Here is a 15,631-nt window from a genome sequence, read left to right as displayed (position 1 = left end):
CTCGCATTGTTGCGCATTCGGAAGGTCGACGGATCGACCCTTTGTTGAACGCAGAGGCCATCCGAACAAAGGGGTCGGGCAGTGTGCCAACCACAAGCTTTCACCTTGGTGAGAGGGGGTACGGGAATGGCCAAACTGGTAAGATGGCATGACAAAAAAGTCCCTTGTCACAGGGACAAGGAACAATGGAGATCGCCTTAGCAACAATGCTTTCAGCACGAGTTCAACCACGAAGCAAATGGCAGCAAGAGCAAGGCTGGCAGGTAGAACAAAGGAACGAGCGTCGGATGGCCACAAAGGATCAACGCTTTGTGCCACGTATTCAAAGCGGAAAAGCGCAACCGGTGACTTGAAAGAAAGACAAAGTCGACGGGAGGAATGGAGCGAGATAGCGGCTCCTGGCTGCGCTGTTTGCGTTGCTGCGAGTTGAAAGGTGGGCGGAACAAAGTGGGAGCGATATCATTGCACACCAGACTTGGGCTTGTATTGCTGCGTCCCGAAAGCATTGTTGGATCTGGGAGGCGTGGGTCGTGCATCATGCACGCTCGGTGGGACGCGCAGTCGAGGTCGTTTTCCATGCAGACGAACGGCCTCGGCGCGCAAAGGGATCTCGATAAGTTGCCGTGAAATGAAGTCTTGTCCTCTGCGAAGACCGCGCCAGGGCACGTTGTGGCAGAATAAAAGCCCAGGCGGAGCAGATGGTCCGCCTTGTCGGTAGAGCAGCTTCCGCGGAATGGCGGAATGGGAGGGGTCGATGCCATTGTGAGACAGATGGAAGCAGAGGGTTCCATTGTGTGCGGCGGATGGCATGGATGCGATCGCATTCGGAGAAATCAGGTTACGATCGGCCTATAGAGGAGTTTCATGCGACCGGAATATGCGGCACCCACGCAGTGAACGCCATCTGCAACGGCAGAGACAGCAATGCTTTAGGCTGCCGAAGCTTGACTTCACGCCTGGGTACAAGCTTAACAGGTTCACGTCTTCCTGCGCGAAGGATCAGAGACTAGGTAGCGCCGAAGCTTTGGCGGCACGAACCATAGTCTCGAATGCATGCAGATGGCAGTGGCACAAACGTCACACCTTTTCCTGGCTCGCAATCGGAATCTCGGTCCCGAAAGAGTGGGCGGACCCAGCCTGAGGGATCCTATTGTGCGCTTTGAGGGGCTGCGCCTCGTTCTGTGCGCATGTGTTTGTGGCGCGCTGACGCTGGATCAGCTGACGGCCAATAGGGGTCAAGAAGCGTGCAAATTGGCGGAATTCGACCGAGTCGTGAACAGATTGCAGAGATCTTGTCCGCCGTCATCCTGGGTCCCTTGCTCCATGGAGAGACCGACGATAGCCAGATCCGGTACGGTACGAAAGCCAACGTCACAAATACGCGTCCGTTGTCCTTCCACGGCTCCACCAGGCTAAGCGAGAGAGCACGAGGGAAGGCGATGTTCAAATGATGCAGCTTCTCGTAGAAACTCGGCTACAGTATCGACCCGCACTCGGCAAGATCAGCACAGGGCTTGTGGAAGTACCATTGGAAGGCGTACCAGCTTGAACTCGATGCGCGTTGTTTGCAAAGGGCCATGCATGTAGGGCCAGTGGGTCCGTAGCGATCGCCACCTGGGATGGGGAGCCGAGCTCTAGCGTTCTGCATGTGGAAGCGTCCAGCGTCACCGGCGACGTAGCCATTTTAGCTTGGGTGCAGGACAATGGCGCACAATGCGACCGATCCGATCGTCTCCATTGTTTGTGCTTGTGCATAGCGTGACGGAGCACGAGCCCGTCGAGCCACGCAATCGCTGCTGACAAGTATCCGCACCTCAGGCGCTGAGCAACGTTCACGGTCAAGGTCGAGACTGCCCTGTCCATGCCAGACATTGTGTTCGCTGGCCACTGTCTACCGAATCGCCTAGGGTGATGATGCGTTTCCGACCGAGCAAAATGGGGCTGATCTGGCCGGCCAGTGGAAGGGTCGCAGAGAGACCCGAAACCGAAGGAGCGAAACAAAGACAGGCGATGCTGCGCTCATGAGGCGGCGGCGGCAGCGACGCGAACAGCACAATTTGACGTCGACGATCGAGCAGGTAGAGGGTCGTAGCGAGCACGGCTAAGGGATGTGGCATCGATGACAGCGCGTTCATGCGCGTGGCATCTGCGCCAGCATGTTCGGAAACGGACAACCGGCGATGAGCAACAGCGCCTGATTGGTCGGCTAAGCGGCCCTTGCCGATTCGGCAGCAGTGCTATCCGGTGAGATTGCCAAATAAGACTCGTCGAGATGGCGGACTTGGGGCAACGGCTGCGACGCCATTTTGTGTTTGTGCATGTGGGTGCCGCTTGCATATGCTGTCGCCATTGTTCTTTTAGGTGCTTTTTGGGGTTTCAAATTTGCCTGACCACATGGGCCCGGATCCATTGTCCGATGGCAAATCTCTGTCTGGTCGTCCTCAATTCACAAGCAGGTCGCTTCCGCCCTATGCTGCAAGGCGGGAGCATTTTCTGCGCCCCGACAAAGTGAGCGACGTTCGCTTCCGTCGGGTGTAGGCGCTCAACAATGGCAGCGAAGGCGACACGGCGGGATGGCTCAGGGGTCCTCCGATGCGATCTAGACCTTGTGCAGAGCGTCCCGCTTTGTTTGTCTGCAGATCGAACGCGCGTTCTCCCGCAAGGAAACGTCCCTTCCTCTCTCCTTCTCTCATCGTCTTTGGCTCAAGGGTCGCTGTCCGTGCACGCGAGCGGGTTTGCATGAATGGCAGGCGGTTGATCGTCGAATGTGAAAGCGTGGTGTGTCATTGGCGCTAAAGGGAATGTCACACCTTAGTCATCACCACCTCTGTTGTCGTCGTCGTCGGCGGCAGCAGCGATGTGGTCGCGTCCTTTCAATCCACTTGCACCTCCTCTGAATGGAAGTACACCTACCCCTGAGCGTCCGACATCTGCACGTCCCCCTCTGCGTCGGCCTCTGAACGGCCTGCAATTGCACTCTGTGCCGTGCTTGCTGCTGCTGCTTGGTGGTGCTGGTGATCCGACGCCGTCCTTGCATCAGGTGCGGTGCTGTTCCCGGGCGCGGCATGGCTGGGCGTTCCGGCTGGGCTCACTTGCTTTGTGAGCTTGGCCATTTCCGGTCGACCGCTGGCGTACATGAGCAATTGATCGGCATAGCGTTGCATCTCCTCGAGCGGGATCGTCAGCCGGAAATCGTTGAGCAGCAGAAATTGCAGCTCGAGCTGATTCAACTCGTGAGGGGGCAAGCCTCCGACCTTGGCGTATCGGCTGTTGGTGTAGAAGACATCGCTAAAGAACTTGCTTGCCACCGTCACGCCAGCAATCACCAAGCGATGCACGTTGTAGCTGTCTATGGCGAATCCGCGAATGCCTGGATGCGTGTAAGGCTGCGCTTCCTTTGCCGACAAAGACGAGGAACCACCGTCCGACAGTCGACCGGACTCAGCCCCTGGAAGGTCGTGCTGCTGGCCTGTGGCGCATTCGACGGCACGAGGAAGACCCGCTGCTTCGCCCGCAACCTCGCCTTCACCATTGGCGCCCGGCTTTGCGCCCGTCCCCATCCTGCTCATGCGATCAAAGTAGACGAGCAAGCTCAGAAACACCTCGTTGGTCGTCGGACAGTACTTGAGGATGCGCAACAGATACGACTCGATGCTGATGCTCGGAACGTTGCGAGCATGGAAGCACAGCGTGCTCGATGGCGTCGCGAGCGCTCCCAAGGCGGCGGTAGTGACCGAGGGACGCCGCGCGTCCTGGAAGGACAGATGCGAGCCTGGAGGGGCAGAGTAGTCGCGCAGGGCCGATCCGTCCGCGGAATGAGCCGACTCGGCGGGTGTAGCTGGCGCTGAACGGTCTCGGCTGCGATTCCCTTTCCTGCTGCTGGTATCCTTGCTGCCATCCGGCTGGAACTCGTCGTTGGCGGTTGCAATCTCATGCAGCAGGGTCGCGAGGATCTTGAGCAGCTCCTGAGGTGCAAAGGTCGCGAGATCCATCTTGGGCAGCGATGGTGGCTGGAGCTGCGGCGCTTTTGACCTGCTTGCCGCGCTCTGGCCTGTGGACAGGCCCAGCGAGGGCTGGGAAGATGCCATGTCGTGTCTAGGTGAAGCAGCCTTGGCGGAACCAGCCGAGGGATCAGCTTGGCCATCGTCAACTCGCGTCCGGGGCGACAGCATGTTCGAAGACGAGGTGTGTGGGTGATTGCTTGCTTGCACTTGCTGTGAATCGGATGGCGGCCAATGAGAATGGGAGCTTGCGCCCGCATTGGCACCTGAAGCTGCATTGGGCGACCTCGCGAACGATGAGGTGTTGGACCATGCTGGGCCGGCCGCATGACCTGTGTGTTGGATTGCGGTCGAGGTCGAAGACATCTGACGGTCGTCGTCTGCGGCGTTGCTTGCGCTTGCAGATCTGGAACTGCTCGAATGGGAATGCGAATGCGGGTCGTACTGCGCCGAGCCATACGAAGCTTCGAGGTGACCAGAGGCGGCTCGGGATCCGCCGGGACTGGTTCTGCGCGCTTTGGGCAGAGGACCGCGATGACTGTCTGGACTGGCCGAGTGCTGTGCCGTCTTAGACGAGGACGAAATGTGTGACGAAGGATCGCTGGCAAAGCCGTTGGATGGGCCAGCAGCACGATGGAAAGAGGGCAGGTCGTTGGTCGCGAGAGCGCCGCTCGATGGCGGTTGCATGGCTCCTCGAGGAGAGGAACGCGAGACGAACGCAGATGGGCTCGTGAAACCAGGGGCGGATGGCGGGCTAAGCTGGCTCTCGACGAGTGTGTAGACGCCGCTCGACAATTGTCTTGGTCTTTGAGCCGAAGCGAAGGTCGAGGGAGTCGAAGGCTTGACGTGTGCAGGTGCGTGCGGGTGCTCAGCAGATCGTCGTTCGTATGCACTGGCTGGACTGGTGGAGCTCGACGAAGGATCGGACAGCGTTGGCCGCGCTCGGAACGAGGCTTGCGAGGATTCGGTCGTGTAGCAGGATCCCACGGAGGACGACTGCGAAGAAGGCGGCCCTGGTGGCGATGCTGCGGAAGGGTTGTATGGACTGTTCGAGTGCATGGTTCGCGGGTCGATCGAAGTCGATGCGACGGACGCTCAGAGGAGCCGCGCCGGATTGCCAGTAGAAGCTGCAAAGACCGACACGATGTGTAGCTGGGATGATGGTCGCGAGACAGGTTTTGCGATGCCAGGTTGCGGGCGTGTCAGGAATGTATCGGCCCCGAGAAGTCACTCATGTGACAGCGCGATATCTAAGCGCAGCGTGGCGGTGCGGGTCGTGTAAAGATGGTCTTCCGAGAGACAGACACGCGCTGTGTCGGTGACGGAACGCTTGTGTGCACGGTCGACGCCAAAGAGATCGTATGTGTGTGGGCTTGTAGGTCGACCGGCAGGTTTGCGTTGTGAGTTGGTAGAGAAGAGAAAGAAGCAAGGCCAGCGAGCGAGCGAGTGGGGTGATGGCGACGAGATGTCCAATCAGAAACACAAATTGGCAAAAAAGGCGTCACGACGCTGTTTTTGCTCAGCCCTTTTTCGCAGAATCCTCTTCGACTGCCCACACGCTGCGCTGCCCTGTTGTGCTGCTGTTGAATTAATTATATTATAAAAGGAAAAAAAAATCTGCCAGGACCGTGCTCTGCTGCATGAGCACGTTCCAGCTTCCCGAGCCTCATCAGCTCCCAGGGTCTTCCTCTCACCCGCTGCAGCCCGGCAGCCCATGTCAGATTTTCACCTCACTTATGGCTGCAGCTTTCAAGTGACGCTATAAGGTACTCCTTCGCAGGGCGGAGCAAGTCCGGGTTTTCTAGTCGCGAGATAGGTCTGAGTGACGTTACGAAGCGAGTTTGTGCATTGCATGAATGTAAGAATGACAAGAGACTAGAAGAGATTGCTGGATGAGCCGAAACAAAGATGGAATAACGTTCTATGAGTGAGAGAGATTGTCCGAGGGTCGAAGAAAGCGAAGAGGAGATGGGCAAAGATGGCGTCGATGCCTCTCAATACCTGTTGGGACCGTTGTACGCAGAAGGGTCGACCCAACCATTGGGCTGTTGCGAGGCCGCCGGATAGCTTGGGTAACCTTGGCGCATGGGGTGTTGCGGAGGTGGCATCGGAGGCGTAGAGTAGGCCGTCTGCTGTGCTGGAAGGGCGCCATTGCCATTCGACCTGCGGAAAGGTCGTCGACTACCGGAAGCCTTGTTAGACGATCGCTGTCGTCGTCCTCCCGCGCAGCAGCATCGACGCACAATGGCAAGCAGGATGAGCAAGACGATGATGCCAACCACGATGGTGACGGGAATAGCGATGCGCAGGTTGTCGTTGTACAGGCTGCGGAACGTATTCTGCCAGCTGCCCGACTTGCACTCGCCATTCTCGCATCGACCACCGTAACCGCAGCTGGTGCCATCGATGAAGGGTTGCTGCAGGATGAGACACTGGTTGATCGAGTTGGGGCTCTGGCACGTCAGCTGGCACGAGTTGGCGTTCGAGGCCGAGCACGCCGATCGGAACCGAAGCGAGCCTGTCGAGGCCTGCTGGCATTGCAGGTCGCGCGAGGTGCAGTAGCCATTCGCACAGGTGAGACCGCTGCCACACGAGCTGCCATCGTCCTTGGTCGTGTCCGCCGGGCACTCCGCGGAAGTGCCCGTGCAGAACTCGGCCGTGTCGCAGCGGTCGTCGACCGAGGGACGGCACTGCTGCGTCGAGGCCGCAAACGTACACGAGTTGGAGCAGCAGGCGCTGGTGGCAGGGTCACATTGTGCGCCCGAAGTCAGCCGGCATTGCGAGGTGCAGCACTGCGAACCGTTGGGTCCAGCATCGCACTCCTCGCCGGGCTCCAGGATCCCGTTGCCGCACTGCTGCGTGCTGAGCGTACTACGCTGGCCCGGTGCTTGGACGCACGACGTGTCGAGGCCCTGTCCAAGCAACGAGCAGATGTTGCCGATCGAGCATGGGCTGAAGTTCTGAATGTTGGAGCGCGACGAAGGGTTCATGATGTACTGTGCGTTGGCGTCGCACGTGGTGGCCGAGCTGGGGCAGCAGGGCGCACCGCCGTTCTGGACCGCGTAGTTCGAGTTGCTGGTGCATCCGGTGGTGCAGTCGTGAATCGCACCAAAGTTGTGGCCCATCTCGTGCGCCATGACCTGCCATTGCTGCGAGGTGAGCGAGCTGACGCCCGTGCCACTGACCGTCTGGCCACCGCTGCTGGAAGCGTCGGTCATGCAGACGGTGCCGAGCCAAGCGACACCAATCTCGCTGCCCGAGTTGCAGGCGGTCATGAGATGCCACAGGCCGATGCCGTTGCCAGGCTGCTGCGATCGCCACTGCGAAAAGTCGCTGAGGCGCTCGTCGATGGTGATGGTGCCGCAGCCGAGGTTCCAGGGAGCATCCTGCGAGGCGGAGGAGGGGCAGCTCGACGAGCGGACGTCGAGCTCGACCACGCCGATCGAGACGTTGAACGTGGATCGGTACAGGTTCGAGACCGAGTTCATGTTGTCGAGGATCTCGCGACGGGTGTCGTCCTGCGTGCCGATACGTTCGGTGTAGGCGCAGTCGGCAGCCACGCCGGCATAGACGACGCGAGCGCTGTTGGGGCAGCCGGCCGTATTGCCAATGACATTCTCAAAGCTGTTGGTCGAGTTGTTGCCGTTCCCAATGTCGTTGCCCGTGGCCTGCCTCTTGCGGAAGGTGGGCTCGAGGTAGTCGTCCAGATCCTCGCGGTAGACAAAGGCGTCCGGTTCGGCCTGTGGCGTCTCGATCACCACGTCGTCTTGCAGCGAGCGGGTGAAGAGGTCGTTCCAGCCAGAGAAGAGATCGCGGCGGGAGAGACGAGCTGGGGTGGGCAGCTTGAAGAAGGAGTATACCGAGCGGCTGGAGGCATCGTTGGTGTCCTGACTGAGCACGAGTCGATTGTGGCTGTTGAAATCGAGCACATCGGAGCTGCAGCCTAGCGATGCGGTGACGTTGGAGAAGACAGTGTCGTCCCTGGCCTCGAGAGTGATGTCCGAGTCGCGGTGGACGACCATGGAGCCATGCTGTGCGGAACGAGGCTCGAGCTGAGGATCACCGGTTTGACGCTTGGCGAGATAGCTCTTGGGTGTGTTGATGTGGTGGACGTTGCCGAACCAATCGAAGCTTCCCGAGAAGGAAGGAGCGCCCGAGACGGAGCCGTCGTCGTGCAACATGATGGCGGCTCGACCGACAACGCCGAGGTCGCGGTCCTGGTAGATGTCGCGGAAAGCGCCGGCGCGGTCCTCTTCGAGACGTCGGGCAGAGTGCGAAGAATGGACGACGACTCCGTGATAGGCGGGAACGTCGCCTGGATAGAGCGTCTCGGTGGAGCGGACGTAGCTCTGACCGGTGGTCTCGTTGAGGCCGTAGTATTTGACGAGGGTACCCTCCGGATGCAAGATGTGCTCGTTGGGTTGAAGATGCAAGAAGAACTCCTGTTGAAAGGCACGGAAGCTGAGTCGAAGGGGCGGCTGCGATGGTGTGGATCTTGTTTGTAGATGTGCGCTGCCTTTCAGGGGGGATGACCGCGGAGCAATTTTGTCTATTTGGACGTTGGTCGACCTTGCTATGCGCTGGAGCGGGCCGCTGCGACGACTCCTTGCTGTGATGGGTGTGGTGGCGAGGAGTACAGCCAGCAGCAGCGCTGCGAGCCATCGATGCGCAACGAGAGCGTGCGTCGTGTGCGACATATGGACGAGCTTTTGTAGATGATGGACTTGCTGCGAGCTAAGAGTGTACCGTGTGGGGCTTGGATGGAAGTGGTGGAGTCGAAAGAACGTCGAGTGGATGGACGAATTCAAGTGTCTGCTCCTGATCAAGGTCCAAAGGATGCTCTTTGCAGTGACGAAGAAGGACCCTTTTTGGGCCGCGGAGAAAGTAAGGCTATCCAAATCGCATGATTCCACCTAGCGGACGGCGGAGTGGCTTCGTTGGTGGACGATTTACGTCAGCGCTAGACGATGCAGGGATGCAGTTGCAAAGGCTGTGCCGGTCGTAGCCAAGATCGGTAGCGGAAAGAGGGGAAGGAGAGTGTGTATGTGCTTGCCAGGGTCTCGAGCGATGCCAAGCCAAAGGAACCCTCGTGGAGAGAAGAAGGGTCTTGGCAGCGCGCCGGTGTCGGGCAGCCGAATCTTCGATTCGCAGTCACCGTACGTTAGTCAAACAAGCAGTCCGTGGCTGTCCGTCCCCGTATTGTCGATACTGATGCCGCCAGCGTTGCCTCAGTACATTCCCTTCTGCTAGGTGTCATGACCAGGCTTGAGAGGGTGTAGTGCGAGATGAGCGTCGAATTGCACGAAAAAAGATCCTGAGATTGGCTCAGTTTTTCTTTCCTTTGGAGAGTGATGTTGTTTTCTTGACTGGAGGTGACGTACCAAAAAAATGCTTGGCTGCGATTCAACTCAGCTGAGCTGGGAGCCAAGAAGCCGCGTCCAAAATCAGAGCTGCACCGCCACTCTCGTTCATCCGGCCCCCCCGCCTTCGCTTCCGGTGTCATATTTGCATGGACGATCACCGCTGCCTCGAGAGCTAGCCTGGAGTGTCAGTCATGATTCTGTCTACTGACGAGTCTTCCGATGGGGATCCGCTTGTGCATGATATAGAATTCTCAGCCAGGAGCAGGTCGGGCTTGAATGGAGCCAGCGCCTATCTCGATTGGAACTGGACGACAAAGGGCAAGGCCCCGGCTGCTTGATGTATTGGACACACACAGTAGATCCTGACTCGACGGAGTGTTACATCTGACCGCCGGATCAACTCCTGTCGGTGCCATCCTCCATCTCATATCGAATCCATCCTCGAGGGACGTGGTACATCGTAGAACGAACCCTACTCGGTTGACTTGTTGAGGAAGAAGCGTCGTTGCGCCTCGTATGTCGTAAGCTTCCTGGCTGGCAATGAGCAGAACTTTCGAGCGGGCATGGTTTCTTTTGCCAGCAGCTATGTACGCTCTGCATTGCTCTTCAAGTCGTTCGTGAGCGACAAGACGCAGTCAAAGTCGTTGTTCACAAAGACTATTACGAGGCAGACTGCCATGCGCAAACACGAAACGTCTCGGCGAGAGTCTGAGAAGGTTGAGATGTCAGGCCGCCGGAAAGGCGATACCGCTGGGTCGGAACGCTCGCCAGAATCACAAGTCACGCACGAGAAACCCACAAGGGGCAACACCATCGTCTCTGGCGCAAGCGAGATCTTTGCTAGCTGAGATCAAGCGGTCTCAGGATGTACAAAGAAGATGACTTGAGAACTGAGCCAAAAGGCGAGAGAGACTCAAAGCAATTGCATCGCACATGCACAAACACGAGAGAAGAGCTACAGGGTGTAAAAAGGTCGAAATTACCATGGGCTGGCAGGCATCACAAAGATGGATCGCCGCAACAAGAGAGGCATATCGGAAATGCTAGAAGTACAGAGGGCAGCGCCAGAAACGAGACAGGGAAGCAGCAAAATGAGGTGGTGGGATGGGGAGAGACCACCGTTTAGGCACCGAAACCGTAAAGGGTGCGGCCCTGGCGCTTGAGAGCGTAGACAACGTCGAGCGAGGTGACGGTCTTGCGCTTGGCGTGCTCAGTGTAGGTGACCGAGTCGCGGATGACCGACTCGAGGAAGAGCTTGAGAACACCGCGGGTTTCGTCGTAGATCAGGCCCGAGATACGCTTGACACCACCACGACGCGCGAGACGTCGGATAGCGGGCTTAGTGATACCCTGGATGTTGTCTCGCAAGATCTATGGAGGAAAAGCAAAGAGGAAAGAGCAGGATCGAGTCAGTGACCTGTGTCGATGTGGTGACGGTATCGGTGGCGCTGGCCGTTGCAGATAGCAGAGCCGATGCGCAGTGAAGGTCGAAGACTTACCTTGCGGTGACGCTTAGCACCACCCTTGCCGAGACCCTTGCCGCCTTTTCCTCGTCCAGACATGTTGATAAATGTGTTGTTGGTGGGGGGTGGTGGAGGAGAGAGAGTTGTGTTGAGATGGTTGATGAGGAAAGGAAAGGGGAATTACGCCGGCTCGGTGGTCTGTATTTGTATGAAAAGGGTCGGATTCGGGGGGTCGTGCTCAGATCGGCAAAGGCTTGACGTGTGAGTGCTAGGGGTGCGGTGTGCTGTGTGGACTCTATGCTGAGCAATTACCCAGTGCGCGCGCACAGTGTGTGGATCCACTTTGATTCAGGGCTCAGTCGAGCGTCGGTCGGGTCAGAAAGAGCGGGCGGGCGCATCATGCAGAACGCAAAATCAGGCGCAGCCGAACAGCAGAGTGGAAAAAGGCGGGCGGACGGGCAGCTCTGGGTTGTCTCGCTGAGCCTGCCTGCACGGAAAATCAGGTGCTGGCGACAGATGGCTTGCCGATGTTGTGGGTCTGGGCTGATGCGCTCATCCTTCTCGAGTTCCCGGGCCTCAGCGCTGAGATGAGTTTAACAACATTTACTCCGCTCACGACCCTGCCTCTATGCCGGGTCGCTGCACCTGAATCTGCAAGTCCATTCCACAAGACACGCGACTCCAAATCCAATACAACATTCCCTCTGCAGGCCAGATTCAATTCAATTTTGTATTGCTGTCAGACTCGACACGCGCCAGGGCGAAAACAAAGGACCCCGGCCATGAACATCACCAAGAAAAAACTCCGTGCTCGAATCAATCTTCACGATGATGGTTCTTGGTCGTGAACGCGCCCGCAAATAAACCTCGGACCGTTGTCTAGAGGCTGGACGCGGATCGCTGCTGCGAGCAAATCACGGGCTGAAGTTGGATCGACGCCCTCCTCAGCCGATAGGTAGCATGACTCTTTCTACGCCAATGCACAATCAGCTCAGCGGTGTGTCGGTCATCACTTTGGCCAATCCTTCTCGTTAAGCCAATCATTGTTGAGTCATGTTGATCTGTGTTGGGCAGTCTGTGATAGCAAAGGTTGTCTGAGAAGGACCAGCGACTGGGTCTCTGAAGGAGAACCACTTCCTGCTGGATGGAACGAGTGTCGAGCTCAGAACCGGCGGTAGAGAAACGAGGTTCAGAGACAGGACATCACGTCGCGCTGTTCTACGTGTGATCCCTGCCCGTCTTTTTTTCTCGGTGCTCGACGCGGAAGGGGAACAGGAGACCGAGAACTGGAAAAAGAAATGCGCAATTTACTCGTCAAATTGGCCACGCGATTCGATGACATAGCGCGCTCTGCTGCCCTGTATTGATTCCATGCGACCCTGCATATTATTTTTTAAAATCGGATCTGAGCCGGCCATTTTCTCCGCTCTGCTCACTGGACCACGGCGTTGATCTGCGCCCGACGTTGTGCTGCTGCTGCTGCGCTGCTGAGCCAGCCAGCCCACCTTGCTCACTCACGCTGCAATCCCGAGCTTTCTTTTGACAAGCAACAAGCACGCTCATGCTCCGCTCGCTAAACGGCGTTGTGCTGCATCATCGTCACGGTCGGTGGGGCTGAACGTCGGCTGGGTGATTGCTGTGCTGCGCTGTGCTGCGCAGCTGGTCTCTTTGCGTTCTCCACCGCACACTGCAACGTCTCGACTCGGCGCCCTCGCTCCGCTTCCTCCTCAAATCATACATAAGGATCCACCTCCAACCGATCCATCCCTCAGACTTTCTTCCCTCATCCAACACTATCTCCCTCTCGTACTTCCCGTACTAGTTCATCTCTCCATCTATCACAATGGCTCGTACCAAGCAGACCGCCCGAAAGTCCACCGGTGGCAAGGTAAGTGATCTCCTACACGCTCGTCGTGCTCATCATCATCAGTCACAGCAATCTGACTCGTTTGCTCGTTTGTATCGCTTCCATAACAATAGGCCCCCCGTAAGCAGCTCGCCACCAAGGCTGCCCGCAAGTCGGCCCCCTCGGCCGGTGGTGTCAAGAAGCCTCACCGTTACCGCCCCGGTACCGTCGCTCTCCGTGAGATCCGTCGTTACCAGAAGTCGACTGAGCTCCTCATCCGAAAGCTCCCCTTCCAGCGTCTCGTCCGTGAGATCGCTCAGGACTTCAAGACCGACCTCCGCTTCCAGTCGAGCGCCGTCATGGCTCTTCAGGAGTCCGCTGAGGCCTACCTCGTCTCGCTCTTCGAGGACACCAACCTGGCTGCCATCCACGCCAAGCGTGTCACCATCCAGCCCAAGGACATTGCCCTTGCCCGCCGACTCCGCGGTGAGCGCACCTAAGCGGTGTGCCTTTGGCTCTCTCCTCCATCCTCCTAACCTCATCCTCCTCACCTCCTTTTGATCGCCGATATGCGCTCTCATGTTGCTGGTAGCTAGCCCTGGTCTTCCCTTTTTTTGTCGTGGCTTTCTTTCTCCCTTTGTACTTCTAGTCTTGCCATAATGGTCCTCATAGTTTCACGCTGAATGCTATCTGGTACCACGATAACTCTTCCTTTGCATGTGTTTGCGTGTCGTATCTGAATTCACGCTCTTGTTCACGTGCCAGTGCCGCGCTCATAGTCGTACTTGATGGTGCTCTCAGACGGTCCTGCTGGAGTCACATTGCGTTGCTTGCGGACCCTTCATCGTCAGGGTGCGAAGAGCAAGGGGCTGCAGTGGCTTGTCGAGCTAAGAGCAGCGTCTCGCGTTGCTCAGCTGCAACAAAGCGATCTCACATTGTGTAGTATTAATATCTTGAATCTTGATTCGGGGCAACCCCGATTGGGACTCAGCTAGGCGGTTGATTTTACGTCCAAATCGGCCTCTCCTGGCCGGACACGGCGTCTGTGCTGGGCCGGGCTTTCACATTCACCCGAATTCCTCCACTACTTAGGCACATTGCCTGTGTTTCGATGGACGATGCTGGTGCTTGCGTGGCTTTGGAACTTTCCAGCCATCACCGCACAGTCTCGCGCACTCACTCACTCGACTTCACGCTGCCCCGGCCTGTGCATGCCTGCGTCTCCACTCAGCCAACGTCTCCGGCACGCTCGAGAAAATTTCGGCCAGCTCAGCGCTCTCTCTTGCACTTTCTCCGCTTTGCCGGATCGAGCAGCTTGCCTTGGGCCGGTCCTAGTTGTGCCTGCCTGCCTGCCCCGCACTCACGTTTGGCTCATAAAGAGAGCTGAGCCAGAGCTGCTTTCTTCCTGTTGCTCTCCCACCATCCCTTCTCTCTCTCACACACTCAAATCCCCTCTTCACTCCACACTCGGAACATATTATTCAAGATGTCCGCTATCGAGCAGCGTCACGGAAAGAAGAACATCCTCGCCGAGCACGATGACGATGGTAAGTAGGAGAAGGAAGACCTGAACCGGGTCAACCCTGCTTCCGGGATGGTGGTGGCGCTCTCGTGTGTCCATCCAGCATCACACAGTCGGAACGTATGCGTCTCAATGCAAGATCAATGACAGCTGACACTCTCGCACCTCTCCGCCTTTGTTGCTCTCCATTCTGCTTTGCAATCTCCCCTCCGCAGTCGTCATTGTCTCGGCCCTCCGAACTGCCATCACCAAGGGCAAGAAGGGCGGTCTCTCGCAGTGTGCCCCCGAGGAGATGCTCGGCTGGACCCTCAAGGGTGTCATCGCCGAGTCCAAGATCGACCCCAAGCTCATCCAGGATGTCGCCGTCGGCACCGTCCTCGCTCCCGGCGGTGGCGCCACTCAGGTCCGCATGGGCGCTCTCTGGGCCGGAATCCCCAACACTGCAGGCTGCAACAGCTTGAACCGTCAGTGCTCGTCGGGTCTCGCTGCCGTCAACCAGATCGCCAACCAGATCGCCCTCGGTCAGATCGACATTGGCATTGGCTCGGGTGTCGAGTCCATGACCCTCAACTACGGTGCCGGTGTCATGCCTGCCAAGATGTCCGACGCCGTCATGGAGAACGACGAGGCCTCCGACTGCCTCATGCCCATGGGTATCACTTCCGAGAACGTCGCCAAGAAGTACAACATCGACCGAAAGAAGCAGGACACCTTCGCCGCCGAGTCGTTCGCCAAGGCCGCCGCTGCCCAGAAGGCCGGCAACTTCAAGAGCGAGATTGTCACCGTCAAGTACACTGACGACGACGGCAACGAGCGCAGCATTGACGCCGACGACGGAATCCGTGAGGGTGTCACCGTCGAGTCGCTCTCCAAGCTCAAGCCCGCCTTTGCCAAGGACGGCTTCACCCACGCCGGTAACGCTTCGCAGGTCAGTGACGGTGCCGCCTCCGTCCTCCTCGCTCGCCGCAGCGCTGCCAAGAAGCACGGTCTGCCCATCATTGGCAAGTTTGTCACCTGCGCCGTCGTCGGTGTGCCCCCCAACATCATGGGTGTTGGTCCCGCCTACGCCATCCCCCGTCTCTTTGAGCTCACCGGCCTCAACAAGGACGACATTGACATCTACGAGATCAACGAGGCCTTCGCTTCGCAGGCGCTCTTCTCGGTCGAGCACGTCGGCATTGACAAGAAAAAGGTCAACCCCAATGGTGGTGCGATCGCCATGGGTCACCCTCTCGGAGCCACGGGCGCACGACAGATCGCCACTGCCCTCGCTGAGGCCAAGCGCCAGGGCGGCAAAAAGCTCATCGTCACCTCGATGTGTGTCGGTTCCGGGATGGGCGCGGCCAGTCTGATCGTTTCAGCTTGATCGATGACTTCCATGTGTAAAAGTAGATCCGCGTTCAATGCTGATTCCTGATTTTGAGTAAACGTGGTTG

General features: G+C 58.0%; 5 protein-coding genes across 5 annotated transcripts; 2 read left to right on the top strand and 3 right to left on the bottom strand.

The window, feature by feature from the left end:
* Positions 1-2,909: 2,909 nt before the first annotated feature.
* On the bottom strand, positions 2,910-3,992 carry PSEUBRA_005157 (Cyclin PHO80-like protein; the record flags this gene model as incomplete). Its single annotated transcript, XM_016438599.1, has 1 exon — positions 2,910-3,992. One exon carries the CDS (start codon positions 3,990-3,992, stop codon positions 2,910-2,912), a length of 1,083 nt encoding a protein of 360 aa, XP_016290464.1.
* Positions 3,993-5,995: 2,003 nt separating this feature from the next.
* Positions 5,996-8,698, bottom strand: PSEUBRA_005156 (Peptidase M12B, propeptide; the record flags this gene model as incomplete). Its single annotated transcript, XM_059465536.1, has 1 exon — positions 5,996-8,698. The coding sequence occupies one exon, from the start codon at positions 8,696-8,698 to the stop codon at positions 5,996-5,998; it is 2,703 nt and encodes a 900-aa protein (XP_059320415.1).
* Positions 8,699-10,486: 1,788 nt separating this feature from the next.
* Positions 10,487-10,926, bottom strand: PSEUBRA_005155 (Histone core; the record flags this gene model as incomplete). Its single annotated transcript, XM_016438597.1, has 2 exons — positions 10,487-10,735; positions 10,864-10,926. 2 exons carry the CDS (start codon positions 10,924-10,926, stop codon positions 10,487-10,489), a joined length of 312 nt encoding a protein of 103 aa, XP_016290462.1.
* Positions 10,927-12,670: 1,744 nt separating this feature from the next.
* On the top strand, positions 12,671-13,173 carry PSEUBRA_005154 (Histone core; the record flags this gene model as incomplete). Its single annotated transcript, XM_016438614.1, has 2 exons — positions 12,671-12,715; positions 12,808-13,173. 2 exons carry the CDS (start codon positions 12,671-12,673, stop codon positions 13,171-13,173), a joined length of 411 nt encoding a protein of 136 aa, XP_016290461.1.
* A 986-nt stretch (positions 13,174-14,159) lies between these two features.
* PSEUBRA_005153 (Thiolase, C-terminal) lies at positions 14,160-15,561 on the top strand (the record flags this gene model as incomplete). Its single annotated transcript, XM_016438617.1, has 2 exons — positions 14,160-14,220; positions 14,411-15,561. The coding sequence occupies 2 exons, from the start codon at positions 14,160-14,162 to the stop codon at positions 15,559-15,561; spliced, it is 1,212 nt and encodes a 403-aa protein (XP_016290460.1).
* Between the last annotated feature and the right edge of the window lie 70 nt (positions 15,562-15,631).

The sequence above is a fragment of the Kalmanozyma brasiliensis genome (assembly GCF_000497045.1).
Source record: "Kalmanozyma brasiliensis GHG001 unplaced genomic scaffold PSEUBRA_SCAF5, whole genome shotgun sequence".
Classification (NCBI taxonomy): Eukaryota; Fungi; Basidiomycota; class Ustilaginomycetes; order Ustilaginales; genus Kalmanozyma; species Kalmanozyma brasiliensis.
This window is presented reverse-complemented; position numbering and strand designations above follow the sequence as displayed.